The following is a 17972-nucleotide window of genomic DNA, read 5'->3' on the forward strand; positions in this document are numbered from 1 at the left end:
ATGTAAAACGTATTCTATTACAATATGAGAGACCACGTTATTATGAGACATTTAAAGCTGATTTAACTGATTTTAAATATTCTGAATCCATCCTGTTTTCTGGATGTAAACAATTGCACCAGAAGCTTAAAGAGCGCGGTGCACAGCACCACCTTGCGGTGGCCGCTGCATTAACTTGCCGGTATGAGGTTTCCGGTGTGATGGCGACCACCGGGATCATCACTTTTGTCTGGAGGAGAGCAGGCAGTGCGTAAAGGTAAAGTTTTTCCTACGGGTTCACAACAACCCCTCAAAATTGACTAGTGACAGTGAGTTTAGAGTCCGATACAAGTTTCTGTAGCGCGAAATTGGGAAACGTGTGACCTCGTTGTTTTGCTGCCTAATCGTTACCGCTTTCATTAATGTTCAGGAGTCCTGGCTTTGTACCGTTAGCCAACACATTCCACACATTAGCCTAAACGAGATCGGTATGTTTAATAACTTAGTTACCCATGAAAATAAAAGAGTAAATATTGCATTATTATTTCTACAACATCTTAGCCGTGAGAATTACCTACGTTACTTAACACCTCACATTTATTACAGTAAAGTCACAGAGTGATACTTGCGGGTCGAGACGTGAAATTAAGTGTAAACCACGTTAATTGAGGCCTTGCTAGCGGACATGGTGTTAATTGACCTGCTTACAGACTGTATCAGACTCTTATTAGCTTCCATTAAGTTTGCTTTTTCTCAGTGAGTCCTCGTGGAAAAAAAAAAACGTCAATGAAGGATCGTTCAAAGTTTTTCTCTAAAGTTCGATGTTGATTAAGTTAACGTAGCAAAAGTTCCCCGTGTGTTCACAATCACAGCAACTTTACTCGACAGTGACTATGTTTAATTCAATCTCAAACAGAGGGAGCCGTCGATTTATTTGAGCACGGCGGTCCATCCCGTTACGGCAAACTATTATTTCCGAGGTATTTAACACGTTAACGTGAATGTATAGTAACTAGTTGTTCATAATTTATGCCTCACCGAATGATGCTGCAGATATGCAGACTAGACAGTCGAAAGATTGTATAACACGTTAAGCAGCACCAGCGCCAGTTCCTCTTAATGTCAAACGATTTGGGAGCCAAAGTGCTCCACAATGTGGATTATGTCTTCACCAAAGTCATGTTCTAAACTCCATCGGCAACGCTAAATGACTTTGGGAGACAACAATTACTTTGGCACATTGTTTTTTTTTTTTACAAAATAATTTGTATAATGTGTTGATAACGCTTTGGCCACCGGGAGCTGCGCAGGTTTTACCACAGGGAGTTTTCATTTGCCTCTTCTGACTCGATTTTGATTGCTCCAGACAACAGCCGGAAAAAGGGTCAGCGATACTTCCTGCAACAGGACCTTGCCTTATGTGGAGCTCACATCTGCCTAGAGCTACATTCCCACACACTTGCTTGTGCCCACATGCTTGTTGGGATTTCTAGATTACTGACTGCAAGTGTGTCTGTCTCTCCTTTCACAGAGTGCTGTAAAGAGACGCAGCTGCTTCACATGTCTGTGCAATTCTGACTATGCTGCCTTTGGTAGTGCTGGGCATAGTGTTTTCTTCCACTGTGGTTATCACTGGGAAGGCTGCGAGTGCCAACAGCAAACTATCAACACTGCTACACAACTACATTCGAATCTCCCTCCCATCAGAGCATGTGCCATACTTCCTCCACAACAACAAGAGGGTCACCAAGCAATGTGGCCTGGACCCACTCTGCCCTTTTAAAGTAAGATATGCAGGCTTTCAGTTTTTCACTGTTCACACGTTTTTCATTGTAGAGTGCCTGCATGGTTGCTAGTTTCTCTGAGAGGAAAAGCTCTAACAAAGCTCTTTGTTTCTGAGCGTCAACTGCCTTAAGAGTTGTTATTAAGATTAATAACATAAAGTAGCTGCAGTTTGTTATTTGTTAGTGTAGTAAGGAGGACAGCAATTATTCAGGCTGCAGTTTTTAAAAATTGTTTGAGATGGGAGATCTCAGGTCTAACTCAAACAATGAGATGGGAGATTGTTTGAGTTAGACCTGAGTTAGACATGTCAATAAAAATAGTTAGTAAAAATAGTGCACATTTGCCCAAAAATCAGATTGATGTTTTTGTCTAAAGCCATTCACATTCATGTAACCAAAAATTTTTTTTTCTGTCGTTTCGGTGTAACCTATTTAAAATGTACAAATTATTAGACAATTTTACTGTACTGAAGCACTTTGGGTGTGCTATTACAATTGTAAAACGTTTTTTTAAATTTGTTTTAGCAATTGAAAACTATTGCATGTCCACTGAGTCTGCTTCTAGTTCATATTCAGACACAAAATCACCAGTGTTATAGGTTTGATATAGTATGTTAAATTTTTGTTACATGCTTTTTAATTAATTATATCAGTGTTTTATAAAAATATTGAAATTTGATGGTAAATTTCTGTCACAAAACTGTGTGAAGATTCTTATCTGGACATTTCCTTCTCATCTCAAAACACACACATGTATTTATACTTATTTTTTGCAACAGGATGCACTGCTGAATTTATCTTCCTGTTGGGGTTACGAGAAGAACTGTGATCCTGGGAAGCGATTCAGCTATCCAGTCTGTACCAAAGCTGACTCTGGATGGTATTGCTCCTCTCAACAATGTTAACACCCTTTATGTTCACACTTTCTAACTATAGCTATCAATTACATATCAGGTTCTCAGTAATCTCAGTAAAATACTAGTCTTCTTTTATTCATAGGTATTGGCTTTACCAAATCACAGACTTTTAGTCACAAAGGCTTTTCAAAGCAAAAGTGTGCCCATTCAGATAACATAAGAACATTAACCAATATTTAGCCACAATGGTTTTGACTACGGTGATTTCTGATCTGTCAGGACTCGTTCACTCGAGGCAGCCCAGGAGCTTTTCTGGAAGCAGGCTGATTTTGGCTACGTCAAAGAGCGTCTTTCAGAGCTCAAAACTCTCTGCAAGGCCAGCAAGCCAGTGAGTATGCTCATTTCCTCAGTTCCCACGGGTCTGCTGAGTAAACAGGAAGAAACAACAGGTAGAAACAGGCGCATTGTTAAACAAATTAATCTACGAACAATAGACACAAATGTGATTTTGCAGTTCAAAAGAGGCTGTATAGAGAGTACTGGCCACTCCCATGTTATATATGTCACTTAAATATTATACATTTCTAACATTTTCCAGGGAGATTCATCATTAAAATGCAGTAGTTACACTAGATTTTGTAAGGCTACTAACCTTTACCTGGACTTACGGAAGCCACGCAGAAGCCAAGAGAGGTCAGTACCACTGAACATGACATATTTACACAATTAGCATTGCATTATCACTGATGAGCAGAGCTTGGTAATCATCCATGTTTATGCTGCAGATATAAGGAGGACTTCATTCAGAAGGGTGAGATTGGTGGCCACTGCAGACTGAACAAGCAAGCACTGGCAGCAGAGGGAGAGCACAAGAGCCCCTTGCAATCTTGGTAAAACGTGAAACACAGACACACACTTTTAGAAAACTCATTGCTTTAGCACACTCACAGTGTGAGCTCTTGAAAACTGGCCTAAAGCATGTTCCCTTACCAGGAATTGAATCTAAGCCACGATGGTGAGAACACTGAATCTTAATCACTAGACCACCAGAGAGTCACAGTTTAAAGGCGGTTTAAAATTTCATCCCTAAGCATGTTTTTTGCATCCTAATGAGGCTTTTTGAAAATTGTTTGGCAGTGGACTTATTTGAAGACAGTTATGACACTGAATGATCTGCATGTCATGTGGTTATCTTTTATTTATGAATACAGTTAAAATTGGAAAAGTGTAGAGAAAATAAATATATAGAATGACATGAGTTTGCAGCAAAGGATCTAATGTACTTTTAATATTGTTTACTATTTATATAAAACAAAAAATCAAATTAACCACCAGACCATCAGGGAAATGCATGTGTTTCTCGAACTGTATCACAGGATTGCAAGGCATCTGTGACAGCTGCTATGGGCCAGACTCAATGATTATCACTAGACAGTGTTGTTCTCCCTCACCAATAATGGACATTATGCAATGTGTTACCAGAGTTTTGCTTAACAGGCATCTGTTGGAATTATTGTCCTCTAGTGGCTTTGCTGCCTGGAGAGTTCGCTATCACAGTACGTCATGTTTATTCGAAGCAACTATTAGACATATGGGACAGTGGTGCAGTATATATTGTGTCTGACTACATATCAGCAGATTCTAGGTTTGACTCCTGGATGGCTCATGTTTTTTCATAATTTCTAAAGAACTTACTCAAGTCACTACAGTAGAGTAGGAATCAGTGAGGAAATGTCAGATTGTGCAAAATTAGAGGATAAAATGGATGAGATAAGAAAAACCAGTATGTTTTGATTTCAGTATTTTTCTTTTATGAATGTATTTATTCCAATATTCATTAATTTAACCCTTTATTAATTAATAGATTTATTATTATATATTTATTTATGCATTTTTCACATTTGTTTATAAACTTATAGTTTCTACTTAAGACTTCATATAAAATATTGCTTATATGTGGTCTTAATAAAGCTGTTCATTTTCCCTTATTGTAATAATGACACAATTGATGATATAATAGATAAAAAGAAAAGGTACTATAATTTTTATTCTGTATGAGTTGTTAAATTTAAAGTTACTGCATCCAGCCTCTGTCGTCCATAAGCTACTGTAAATGAAAAAGCTGTTGTCTGTGTGGAAACAGCTTTACAAACATGGCAGCTGTACTTTTCCTAATCTTCTGGATTTGACTCACCACTTTTAATATTTTAAACAACCCTCTCTGGCACACTTGTGTATAGCACTAAAACAAAAGGAAAATCTGTCACCACGCCTAATGTCAGCTGAAGTAAAGGGTCAGACAGGGTGTTACCTAGAGACTCCCAAAGCTGTTAGGGCTCAGGATTTGTATTTGTATGTTTATAGTTTAATGAATTAAACCATATGACTCCCATCCTATAGCCACTGAAAGGAGAAAGACAGAGCTAGGTTCAGCTCAGAAATGTTCAGATGGTTTGGAACAAAAAAGGGAATTGCTTCCACAGTTTGTTGGATATCGTAGCCACGGAACATTGAAAAGAAGGTCTGTCCTAGGATTTTGGGTTTGACTCTGGGTTTGATTTTAGGTTTGACTCTTTTGACTTTAGCTTAAATTTTTGTTTAGTTGTGAAAACAAGAATGCTATAGTGTCTATAAGAAACTGCCACTCAAACAGTGCTTTCAGTTAGACCTGCTTTCTGCCTGTTAGGAAACTTGCTTTCAAAATATGTAGTTTTAATAATGAAAAAAAGCAAAATGTGTTACAATCTGAAAAGTTATCCTTCCATTCATTGTTTTAATTGCATATCCTATTCAGGGTCATGGGTGGCTGTAGCCTGTAATAGCTGTCAATGGGTGAGAGGCAGGGTAACGTCTGGACAGGTCACCCAAAATATGATCATCCTAGATCATGGATTTACCAGAGCGACCTCTAAAGAAAAAAATAAAATATCAAAAGATACTTTGTTGCTTAAACCTACAGCCCCTAGGTGTAAGTGTATTTATCTGATTTCAACACACAGTCAGGTCTGTAAGTGACACAATTTTCATCATTTTGGCTCTGTACACTCATTAGTTTGGAATGAAACAATCACGATTTGCTTAAATTGTAAACTATTTAATATAAGGACTTGTTTGAGCATACTGGATGAACTGTTCACTTGTTCACTTTTTTTGATAATTAACAACAACGGGTCCCAAATGCAACAAAAAACTAAAGAGGAAACTTTAGATTATAAAAGGAAATAACACAATCCATGGCCATTGAACAGCTGTCCAGATTGATCTCCAATATTTGTGAGAGTGGTCAGTGTTAAATTCATTTTCATTAATAATTTAAATGTTCTGTGTTTATGTTAGATGTAAATTGTCAAAATATTTTTTGTATTTTGGAGAATCACACTATCATTTCAAGTGTTTCAAGTTGATTATTATGGCAAGGTTCCGTTTGGTTTTATGAACGCAGAGGTGACAAAACCCAAGCTTATTAATCTAATCATTAAAAACTCACCTAGGGTCTTTTCTCTCCAAGCTCTTATAAACCCACACACACACACACATACACACACACACACACACGTATATATAAATGAAGTGAAGGAGTCTAAATTAAATGAAATATATCTTATTTATATTTAATAATAACAGCAAGTATTTTTATAACCAATGTCTTCAAAATAATTGATAGAGAGAAAGTCTAACGCAGCCTTTCTAGCATACAGAGCCAAAATGATACAAATTGTATGACTAATACTAAATACTTATAGAAGTTACTGTATCTGAAATAATTCTGATGGCACTGTAAAAGTTAATGCAGCTTTTTAGCTCATTCACATGGGCGTCTTCAGAGCGTTTGACTGTTGTCTGCTTCAAATTTCTTTTTTAATGGTTCAACCATCAGACATTTACTTGTCCCACTCATAGGAGATATATGATACATCAGTGTTAAAAAAACATTACACTGTGAATTCTTTCTGCTTAAACTAGTTTTTATTTCCATTCCTGCACTATGTTAATGCAGACAATGTAATGTGATGTACCAATTTTGTAGGTATGCTGAGCTCCAGACATATGCAGAGCTGGACTTTCGTCCTATGGAGGATGGACAGTGTGACATCATCATTGAAAAACCCACTGTTTTCATGAAACTGGATGCCGGTAAGTGACACAGATTCATGTGACTCAATTCCTTTACGCACCAAAAACAATTCATTTGGTCTGTTGCAAGTGTGTGCACATGCAGGCTGTTTGAAACCTAGACAGGGGTAGCTATTACTGCAGTCAGTCTAGTTTTCCAATATTTAATAGTACCAATTCTACCAAACCAACAGTTTAGAAATGACATTTGTATGTTGCACTAATGTATTAAGAGCTTGACTCAATGCTATTATTCTGCTTTACTCTACTAATAGAAAACAGACTGATGTTTACAGTTCACGTCTTTTCCAAAATAATAATACAGTAGTGTGTTTTTCCTAACAGGAGTGAATATGTATCACCATTTCTGTGACTTTGTCAACCTTTACATCTCCCAGCACATTAACAACTCCTTCAGCTCCGATGTCAACATCGTAATGTGGGACACGGTATGTATCTGATGCATGGGAGGGTGTAATCTAGATCTTATTTTATTGTAACTGTTTGAAGTTACCCAGCAGATATTGCGCAGTTAGTGAAACATATCTGTTTACATTCAGGTGGATTTGCCTCCTCTCACCTCAGGAAATCCCATGCATCATGAATGAATAACATATTTGCTGCATTTTATGTAACCTTTACGGGTGAGGCAGATGAAGATAGAAGTTATTATTAAAATAAAACATACAACTGATTCCATGTGGGCTGCCTCCAGTAAATTGGTTACTACTTCTAGCTACACAAGAAAAAGATTTGCATTTATGAAAGAAATCTTTAGGTTAGGTTCAGATGTTAGAAGTTTTAAATTTGTTCTTGTGTCACAAAAGACAGGACATGAAAACTTATTAAGATGATTATTGCTTTTTGTGTTTCCAAAACAGTTTTTCTCATGTTCTTGTGGAGAAAAAAAAACACAATCAAATATTTAAAAGGCTTCGTTACCACGTCAAATTAAAAACTTGTAGTTTTTGTACCAGTAATTTGTAACACACTTCGGGTAAGAATGTTCTATACTCAGACACACAGTTTTTGTTCAACAAATCAGGGGCATGACTGCCTGATAAGGGAGAACACCAGCTGAATAACAGAATGATTTACACTCAGCCTTTTCCGGTCTATTGTTCCCCCACTGCGCACAGAGGAAAAAGGAAAGAGAGAAAGAGAAAAGGGAGGGAGAGACAACTGCCAGAAAGAAGGAAAGCAGTGACCTTTCATCACAAACTGTACACTGCCGTCCAAACACGGACCGGTTTTTTAGATAACCGTGTGATAACAGATTTTTCTTCAGGAAAATGCAACTCTCAGCAATGCTGAAGCCTTTAGCTGATTTTAATTGAATTGCTTTGTTTTTTATTTCAGTGTCACATTAGTTTAATCTACATTTCTTCCCTTTTTTTTTATGTATTATCCCAGAGTTTTTATGGTTATGGGGATCTGTTCAGTGAAACATGGAGAGCCTTCTCAGATTATGACATCATCCACCTGAAGACCTATGACTCAAAAAGAGTATGTATAATGTCACCTCTGGTTCCTGTGTGGTCCTCCTTTCTAAAGACTCACCCCAATCTTTGACCTCTTTGATCTTTAAATATGGATTGTATGCTATTTGTATGCTATTTATTTACATATTAACAGCGTACTGTCCAAAAGCTATTTCTGTTTCAGATCATTTTCATAATTCATAATTTTCAAACTGATACTATACTATATTTTTATTTCTTGCAATCATTAACACTTGTCCGTACTGCAGGTGTGTTTCAAAGATGCTTTCTTCTCCCTCCTTCCAAGAATGAGATACGGCCTCTTCTACAACACGCCTCTTGTAAGTTGCCCTTCATGTATCTAACCTTTAAACAAACATATATACGTATATATGCATAGGTTTTTTTATATATATACATATGTATATATATATATATATATATATATATATATATATATATATATATATATATATATATATATATATATATATATATATATATATATATATATGTTTCAAGTGAGATTTTTTAAAATGTATTTTTGTAATTAGGAAAGGAGAAGAAAAAAATGCATAAGAAAAAAGGGTCAAATGTTTATGCAATGTATTCAAAAGCTTAGCAAGTGCTTATGTTATTTGAATGAAAATTCCCTGGAGATTACTTTTTAAATGATGCCATGTATTCATGTGGTGTTCCGTTGAGATGTGAAATATTGATAGGTCAACGTCAAGCTCTTTTGATAGCCCCTACGGCATACATGTGATGTTTATATTCATGTGCTCACAGCTGCAATGCCTCAGTGTAGATGAGAGATTGTATGACTTTAGAAATGCATACAGTCATATGATATTTATTCCAGGGAGATAAGGAAATGTGTTTACAGCTGTCAGATTCCAGATGATGTGTTGGGCGATGTGTAATATTACACATAATTTTTTATTCCAGTCCAGTGCAATGTACTAGTTTGGCCACATTAAAGTTACCTTTAATACATTTGCAATCAGACAGTAAATATTTTACAAAAGTATATTTATTTTTACATGAAAAAATACAAATTGTAGTGAAATAATAATTTAAATAAAAATATTTTTAGTTAAAGGAATTAAGCTAAATTGAGTGTGCATAAAATTTACATTTCTTTTGTTGTGTGCTGATGACAGATATCAGACTGCTACAGTGAAGGGATGTTTCGGGCATTTTCCCAGCATGTCCTCCACCAGCTGAACATCCCGCAAGATGGGTCAAAGGTAGAAGAATGGCTGCTAAGTTCTTGCCTTCTAAATCCTTTTGACATCTGTTATTTTTCTACTCCATTGTTAGTTTCTATGCTGTATGTAGAATTGATACAGCATTGTCAGCATATTTATAATCATTTTATTTGCTTAAGTACTGACTTTTCTGCAACTGAGACCAACCAGAAATATATTTTTCTAGGCTAATTTAAATACAGTGCAAGGTTTTCCAAATAATAAGCAATAGCCTGTGTGTTTGTTGAGGTGTTTTTTAATTTTGTACATATATATATATATGGTACAGAGTGATAACAGGACTTGAATATCAAATACAAAAAACTTTTTATTTTACAACATGCCTGTGAGGGAAGAAATTACTGCATTGGAAAGTAATCTGCCTTGAAAAGTGCATCCACCTAGTCAATTAATTTAAACATGTAAAATCACTGGGGTTCTTCTATAAATAAACTGAATGGCCATACAGTGGCTACAGTATATGTAAGTCCTATGTACTTTTAAGTGGAGGTTGCCAGAAAGATTGTAACATTTCCTTAAAAACAAATCTAAAGCCTGGTCATGTAATAATCAAGCCCAAACCTGCAACCAGACTGCATGTACCAAAATAGCATAAGTGAAAAGAACAACTGGCAGAGAGTGATAACAGAAATTTGACAAACAAAAATCAAGGCTGAGTTTTTGTCTGTCGCTGTGATAAATTACCCATCTCAAGTTACCAGTACTCGCATGTTCAAATGAATGTGTAAACGTAAATAAAAGCAGAATGCAATAATTTCCAAATCTCATCAACACATTTTTTATTCACAATAGAACTTAAGCAACATATCAGATGTTGAAACTTAGATATTTTACCATATGATGGAAAATATTAGCTCATTTTTAATTTGATGGCAGCAACACATCTGAAAAAAGTTGGAACAGGGTGATGTTTACAATTGTGTAGTATCCCCTCTTCTTTTAACAACTGTCTGTAAATTTCTGGGAAGTGAGGAGACCAGTTGCTGCAGTTTTAGGAGGGGAATGTTGTCCCATTCTTTTCTTATGCAGGACTCTGGGTGCTTAACAGTCCTGGGCCTTTGTTGCCAGATTTTTTGTTTTATGGTGAAAAGTCTGGGCTACAGGGGGGCCAGTTCAGCACCTGGACTCTTCTCCTGCGAAGCCATGTTGTTGTGATGGATGCATTATGTGGTTTAGCATTGTCTTGCTGAATTATGCAGGGCCTTCCCTGAAAGAGACGTTGTCTGGATGGGAGCAAATGTTGCTCTAAAACTTAAACTTACGTACTTTCCAGCATTGATGGTGGCTTTGCAGATGCCCACACCACAGGCACCAATGCACCCCCATACATGGTTTTCAAAAATAATTTCAAATTTTAATTCATTTGACCACAGAACAGTTTTCCATTTTGTCTCAGACTATTTTTAAGGAACCTAGGCCCAGAGAACAAGGCAGCGTTTCTGGCTTCTTCTTTGCATGATACAGATTTAACTTTCATTTGTGGATTGCATGGTGAACTGTCATTTCTGGAAGTGTTCCTGAGGCCATGCAGTGATGTCCATCCATTTATTATTTGTCACCGCGAGAGAACGGGGAGACCTTTTAGTTGTGAGGTGGCATCGCTAACCACTCCACCACCGTGCTGCCCCCGTGCAGTGATGTCAAGTAGAGAATCAGGACTGTTTTTAATGCAGTGCCACCTGGGGGTCCGAAGCTCACCCGCACCCAGTTTTGACCTTCGTCTGTCCATCAAATTCAAACTGAGATAATATTTTCCATGAAATGGTAAAATGTCTCAGTTTCAACACCTGATATGTTGTTTACGTTCTATTGTGAATAAAATATCGGTTGATAAGATTTGTAAATCATTGCATTCTGTTTTTGTTTACATTTTACACATCGTCCCAACCTTTTTGTAATCAGAGTTGTATATTCGAGCTGATTAACTTACACATTTATTACAATGAAAACACACAGTTAAGAATGGCTCTACTCTAATCGCATAATAAACTGTCAGGTAATCAAATCCTAAATAGATTTTATACTCTTTCAACTCTGGCCTGGGTTTAATTGCAAGTCTGCAAATGCACATAATATGTGCACAATACTGCTTTTTTCTGACCAATTAGAAATAGTTACATCTGAGTACTTGCTGATACTGAGTAGAAATATGTAATAATGATGCATCGTGTATTAATACCCATTACAACAATTACAATTCCGAAATAACTCTTGCTTCTAAATCTGAGTTTCATGGACTGTGTCAAGAAGGACATGTAAAACAAGAACTATGAGTAAAGCCTGTATTTTGAGATTTAACTTTGAACTATAGGAACTTCTTCTTTTCTTTTACTTGGCAGCTTTTCCTTGCCACAAAGAGATCAGGTAATTGTAGTAAATCTTATACTGGATGACAGATGCAGTGAGAAGTTGCTCCCACCAGAGCCAGACTTTAATGTACAATACGTGATCTCCCCTCTATGTTAAATTTAAGGAAGGAGCTCCTCACTGTCAGTATCTATAGGGCACTATTTTCTGAGATGAGGACAATACATGCACTCACCTCCTTATTCATCTCCTACATCTATAACTCTCCAGTACTCCTCACTACAGTTTTATGATCCCAGGTTTGAAGTACTTGACTGTATCTTTATGACCAGCAAAGCCCAATAACTTCCCTTCTGTGGAGCAGCCTATTGGTTATTCATGGCCTTCACTTGAAATATGCTAAGAGGATTTTCAGTTAGACATGGAGTTCTTGGTGATAGCAGGCTGGCTACTGAATGAGAGGTCTTCACAGCCCTGACCCTCTCCCAACTCCTTCTTTCATCCCTAGATTAATGGCACAGCCAGGGACTCACACTGCTGCTCTTCTCTATTGTGTCCTGTTCATCTGCGTCTACCTCCCTTCTCCTGCTATCTCCCCGTCGTTATAATTGGCTCTGGCCTGGTCTTGGTCAAAATGGCTTTTTTCTCTCAGTACTACTAAAAAAAGATATTTAAGTAGAACGGGTGAAATTGAATTTGTTCTGAACACATATATACTCACTGCTTGTAGTAAGGGTTAGGTTAGGTTAATGTATTGTGTACGCAGGTTTTAGGTTGATTTAATGGCCATCACCTTGATTTAAGAATACTAAAATCATAAACCTATATTGTTTAAACCCAAATGTTACAGATGTTTAAAATGTACATACTTTCAGAACACAAGGTGGCAGTAGAAGAACACAGAAAAAAAGGCAGTTTTGTATTGACCATGATAACTGATAACAGCATATCAGAAAAGTTTTCAGTCAAAAAATAAATAAATAAATAAATAAATATATATATTTATTTATTTATTTTTTAGCTATTTTGTCTGTTCGCCTGTGCTAAATAAAGCTATTTTAAATGAGCATCATGTTTTCCCAGCCTAGTCTTTTCTGTCCTTGGCTGATTGATTATTGAATGCATTGCTGTTTTCAGGAAGGGCGTGTCCGCGTCACCCTGCTGGCACGCAGCACAGCATACAGAAGGATACTTAACCAAGTGGAGGTAAGAGCAGCTCGGCCTTCCTTCCCTGTCTCCCTCCCTCTTTTCTCATTCATTCTCTTCAAAAACCTGTCCTCCTTCTTTCTTTCTTTCTTTTCTCTGTATCTTTTGTCTATTTCTTCTTCACTTCATACATAACTCCCTCGCCCTCAGCCCCTCCTTCCCATCATTGATTTACTGCCCGCCTCTGTTAAGTGCCTATTTAAAATCTTATTTGCTATAAACAGTACGATTAAAAAAAGGCTTGTGATTTATATGGTCAATGCCCATATTTGTTCGCTCTGTCACTGATCAGAAAACATGCCCCTCTGTTGTTGTTATAGCTTGTAAATGCCCTCAAGACTGTGCCTTTACTGGAGGTCAATGTGGTGGACTACAAATACAAGTGAGTTATAGAGTGCTGCTCACATTAAAACAGGAGCTATGGAGAGCTGCTTAGCAGTGGTCAGGCATGTAACAGTGCTGTATAAGAATAAAGAAAGCTTTAAAATTATGTAGTATGACCATGTTCAAACAATGAAAATGATTGATGTGTGACTCCCTGCCTGTCTTTCAGGGATGTTCCCTTCCTGGAGCAGTTGAGGATCACCCACAACTCTGACATCTTTATAGGGATGCATGGGGCCGGTCTCACACACCTCCTCTTTCTCCCTGACTGGGCTGTCATCTTTGAGCTGTGAGTGACACTTTTTTTTTATCTGCCCATTTGTGTGTGAAAGCCAGAAAAAAGAGAGGAGGGGGCTAAAAGAGCAATAGGTTTGGCAGTGGGCTGTGCACAAAGTACCTCTGAGCCACTTGGCGTATGACTGTGAAATACTGCCTAATTAACCAGGCATTCATCACATCTGGCTACCCTAGATAGAGCAATTGATTGGAAGGTGTGTGTTTAGAGGGAGATGTGTGGGGGAGGTTTGTGTGTGTTTAGGTGAGTGACATCGGGTGTGAACCACAGTGTGCATATAGAGAGAAAGACGGCGCAAGAAAGAGTGAAAGTGAAGCAGAGAGAGAAGAGCAGCAGATAAAGTGTCTGCATCTGTCCCTCCCAGATATAATTGTCAGGATGAGAGCTGCTATCGAGATTTGGCTCGACTGCGGGGCATTCGATACGTGACTTGGCAGAAGATGGACAAAGTGTTCCCACAGGACAAGGTAGGGGAAACTCCTGCGCCAACCATTAGCTCCCCACAGCAAGAGCTTTCTCTATTTATCTCACCTTTCACGCAGACACAGACACTTACACTCACATGCACACATTTAATTATGTGCACTTAAAGACACAGCAGACCAAATATACAGACTTAATATCTCAATTGAGTTACCTGTCTCACATTTAACAGAGAAAACTGCTTTACAGGACATGCGCACTACCAATGCTTTTTAGGTTCTGTTTAGATTTCTATTTGCTATATTCTCTTAACTTTAATTCTTTTCTCAGGGTCACCATCCCACCCTCGGGGACCATCCGAAGTTTACCAACTACTCTTTCGACGTGGAGGAATTCATGCGGCTTGTGCTGGAAGCAGCCGGTTATGTCACACACCATCCCAAATGGCAGCATCAAGCAGTGCACGATGAACTTTAGTCTTTGTAAACGGCAGGGGGACATATGGCCGCTGAAGAACTCGTAACACAATCCTGCCTTTTGTTCTGATCGGGTCACCTTAACACTGGCAGTTTACTTTTACTGATGTTTTTAAGTTACCTCATTCACCAGTGTTGTGACATAATGTGAAACCTCCTGTTTGCTGCTTTTATTGGCGTGGCGAGTAAAAGCAGTACTACAGACAACTTAGGTTTGACTAGCTGCCACGAGCTCTGTTACAGTCAGATGAATTAAAAGACAATGCATGTGGAATCTAAGCATCTAGGAAGAAATGAAATGTGTCCCAGGTTTCTTCATTACCTCAGTTGCGCCTCTTTCATTCCACAGCAGCAATGTTAGCTAATGAGCAGCTGTTGCAGCGTCCCTTCACATGTGACGTCTTGTCATTTTTGATCAGTGTCGTGTTGATGCAACTCGCTTCAGAGCTCTCGACAATCACACTCTAACATCATTTGCAGTATTAACAAGCCGGTTTTGTGTGTATAGTTGCAGTTTTAGACTTTTTTTTGCTTTTAGTTTGACATATTGAACTTGTGGTTTTAAGCTACAGTATGCTCATACATAATAGTACAAACCTTTTAAAAAATAGGACAGCTCTCTCGTCAGTTGAATGTAAAAGTCAACAGGCTTTTTGTTGATTCTATTTAAACACGATCTCTTTGTTGAATGTCTTTTTCATACTGGCGTCTGTTTTACTGTACTACTAATGGAAATCCTTTGTCAGTGTGGTTGCTTACCTTTCCTTAAGCACTGTGAATGCAGTTAGTTTTGTGTTTTACTGTAAGTGAGGCCAAAATAGTGAGTTGAGTAAGGCAATTTGCATGCTGTTTGATGCAATTCACAAGAGCATTTTGAGAGATCAAAAGATCATTTTCGTGTTTCTTAGCTCCTCCATGGGCTTGATGTTTTATTTATCAATGAAACCATGTACTGAGTCAGACTTTTTTCGGTCAGGGCTTTGCTAGTCTTGTGTGATTTCATATTCAGAAGCTGTGTAATATTTTGAAATAAATAATTTTAAAAACCGCTGAAACATGTCTTCTTGTCTATGTTGGCCACATTAAGGAACAGAGATTTAATTCATCTTAATTTAATCAATCATCTTCTGAAGTCTGACCTTGGGGGAGGAACTGAAGCCTCTGTCTTGCCAGTTCTTGCTGATGCCAGACAGCTCTTTGCTGCAGATTTCATAATTTTAGTGAGTTCAGGCCTAAGGAGGGAAAGGCCTTTTCACAAAAGGGCACTAGTTCAGTTTTTACTGTCACCATAATAAATCTGGATGACCTCAAAAAGTACCGAGTTTAACAGTGACTCATCGCAGCCACGTGGGGGCAGTATAAGACCACGCATCAACCCCGGTCTTCACCCTGCGCTGTGTGATCGTTCCTGACAGACTTGTTCCAACAGTGTGCAGGATGAGAATAAGTTATTCACAAATATATCCAGTGGGTCACAAGACAATGCTTGTTAAAGTTAGATGTCAGCAATCGTTCTCCGGCTCGCTCTTTGCGGATGTCGTGTCTGAACTTTCTGCGTATTGACAGACACCGGGCCTGTCTGGGATGTACACTATTTATGGCCCTGCTCGGGTTACTGCCAGTGACCTCGTAAAGAAATGAAGAATCTCTGTGCAGGGGGATCAAAAGCAGAGGAGCCAAGATGCCTCTTCTCATTAACCTTCATGGCGGCTCCAAATCGATGACCGAGTCTTGTTTTGTAGCGCAGCTCCTGCCTGCTGGATGTATCCAAAGTGGGTTATTTGAGTGGAAGATAAGACGTCAAAACACAAGGCACACACCCGATCAGCCAAACCACATTTCGACTTCCGTGTATAAAGCCAGAAGTACCTGCACCTTTCTGTGAGGTGCTTGCGCACACACTATTCTTACCTTATACTTGACAGCGCTTTTGTCATGGCTGCTTTGCAGGCGTATTTTCTCTCACCTGTCATTAACAAACAGGCCCAACATGTGCTGCCTCAGGCCAGACTTCTTTAGCTGCCCCTCTTGTGTGGCCTTATTTCGTCGTGCCGTAAGTAATGATGTGTTTTCCCCGAGAAACGTTGAATCGCTTATCTCTGTCGCCCTTAATGCCGCTTATAGGCCCTAAAGAAAAGGGTTTGGGATGCGCTGGGACAGGAGAGCTCGTTGCAAAAAAACAACAACAACAACAAAAAAAAAAAGGCTGAGGTTTAATCACTCAAGTGGAAGCTGTCAGATCCTGTCTGAGCTGTGATTCACACTTCAAAATTAGGGGGAAGTTTTTATGCGGCGGTTTTTACCACTTTAGTTTTCAGGCGTGAGATACCCAACCAGCTGCTTTGTGTGACTGTTACTTTCCTATTTTAGTTTGTCTGACATTTCTGCTGCTTTTCTTGTCTAGTCACAGTGTCTCAGCTGCTTGGTTCATTTCTTACATTATCGCCCGAAACTGTTGCTTCTCTTCACGTTTAACAACGCGATCATTAGTATAATTTAATTTATCTCAAAAGACAAACGCTTCTCACCGCTGAGCTCAGACAAATCAATCACATTGCACTCATCTTACCTGGACCACGTTTTCAGTCGTCCACAGGAAAACCGGAAAACGGCGCCTTTTAGAGGGATTTATGCAGGAATATCGATTCAGGAGAAAGAAATATTCCAGAAGGTATGGACAGATATTTGCCTAATGTTTTCTCCCCTGGGCAATGGTTATTGGGAGAATAATCCCACAGGAGATCACATAACACATCTTCTCTGATACATGACACCCTAGGAGGCCCCCTGTCTGCACTCTTACCTTTTTCCACAATACCACAAAGTTTAAGGGCAATTCTGTATTTTTTTTTTTAAACATGCCATGTCTGCTTTAGGTTGCAGAACTGAGGCAGATACGTGCTGTGGGACGTGTTAAGAGAACTGATGACTCTGGAACAACAACTAGAAATGTAATGGGAAGTAAAGAGGACGTAAATTACATTTCACACAGTTCAGCCTCGCACTATAAAGTCCAGTCAAGTGTTTATGTCACATGGTGTGGTTTCCTCTGATACTATCTGGCCCCTCCGAGGAAGTTTAGATGAGATAAGTGCTATGAGCTCTTGCATCCATTAGCTGCCTCACTTTTCGATCCCCATAGTGGCACACAGCCACTACAGACAGGATATATTATGATTGATCAACTTTCAAGTGTTTTTCTTCTCTTCACACACACTTTACTCTTTTTCTCTGATTTGTCTACAACTGGATCAGCTACTTGACAATAAAGTAAGCACAAAGACAAGCCCTTTAAAGGGACAGCCAGGAGCTGTCCAATGAACTGAATTGATATGCAGCGCGTCTGGCCCTGTCCATGGTGCTGAAATTTGGATTTTTACTTCAGTTTAATGTTTT

At 38.5% G+C, this 17972-nt stretch overlaps 1 protein-coding gene across 1 annotated transcript; it reads left to right on the forward strand.

Annotated features, from left to right (window-relative positions):
• The first annotated feature begins 168 nt into the window (after nucleotides 1–168).
• Nucleotides 169–15624, forward strand: eogt (EGF domain-specific O-linked N-acetylglucosamine (GlcNAc) transferase). Its single transcript, XM_067505750.1, has 16 exons — nucleotides 169–256; nucleotides 1511–1763; nucleotides 2543–2643; nucleotides 2900–3008; nucleotides 3219–3313; nucleotides 3406–3510; nucleotides 6648–6754; nucleotides 7079–7182; nucleotides 8147–8239; nucleotides 8484–8555; nucleotides 9378–9464; nucleotides 12930–12998; nucleotides 13319–13380; nucleotides 13552–13671; nucleotides 14042–14144; nucleotides 14431–15624. The coding sequence occupies exons 2-16, from the start codon at nucleotides 1560–1562 to the stop codon at nucleotides 14575–14577; spliced, it is 1578 nt and encodes a 525-aa protein (XP_067361851.1). The 5' UTR covers nucleotides 169–256; nucleotides 1511–1559; the 3' UTR covers nucleotides 14578–15624.
• The last annotated feature ends 2348 nt before the right edge of the window (nucleotides 15625–17972 follow it).

Source organism: Channa argus, chromosome 5 (genome assembly GCF_033026475.1).
Source record: "Channa argus isolate prfri chromosome 5, Channa argus male v1.0, whole genome shotgun sequence".
Lineage (NCBI taxonomy): Eukaryota > Metazoa > Chordata > Actinopteri > Anabantiformes > Channidae > Channa > Channa argus.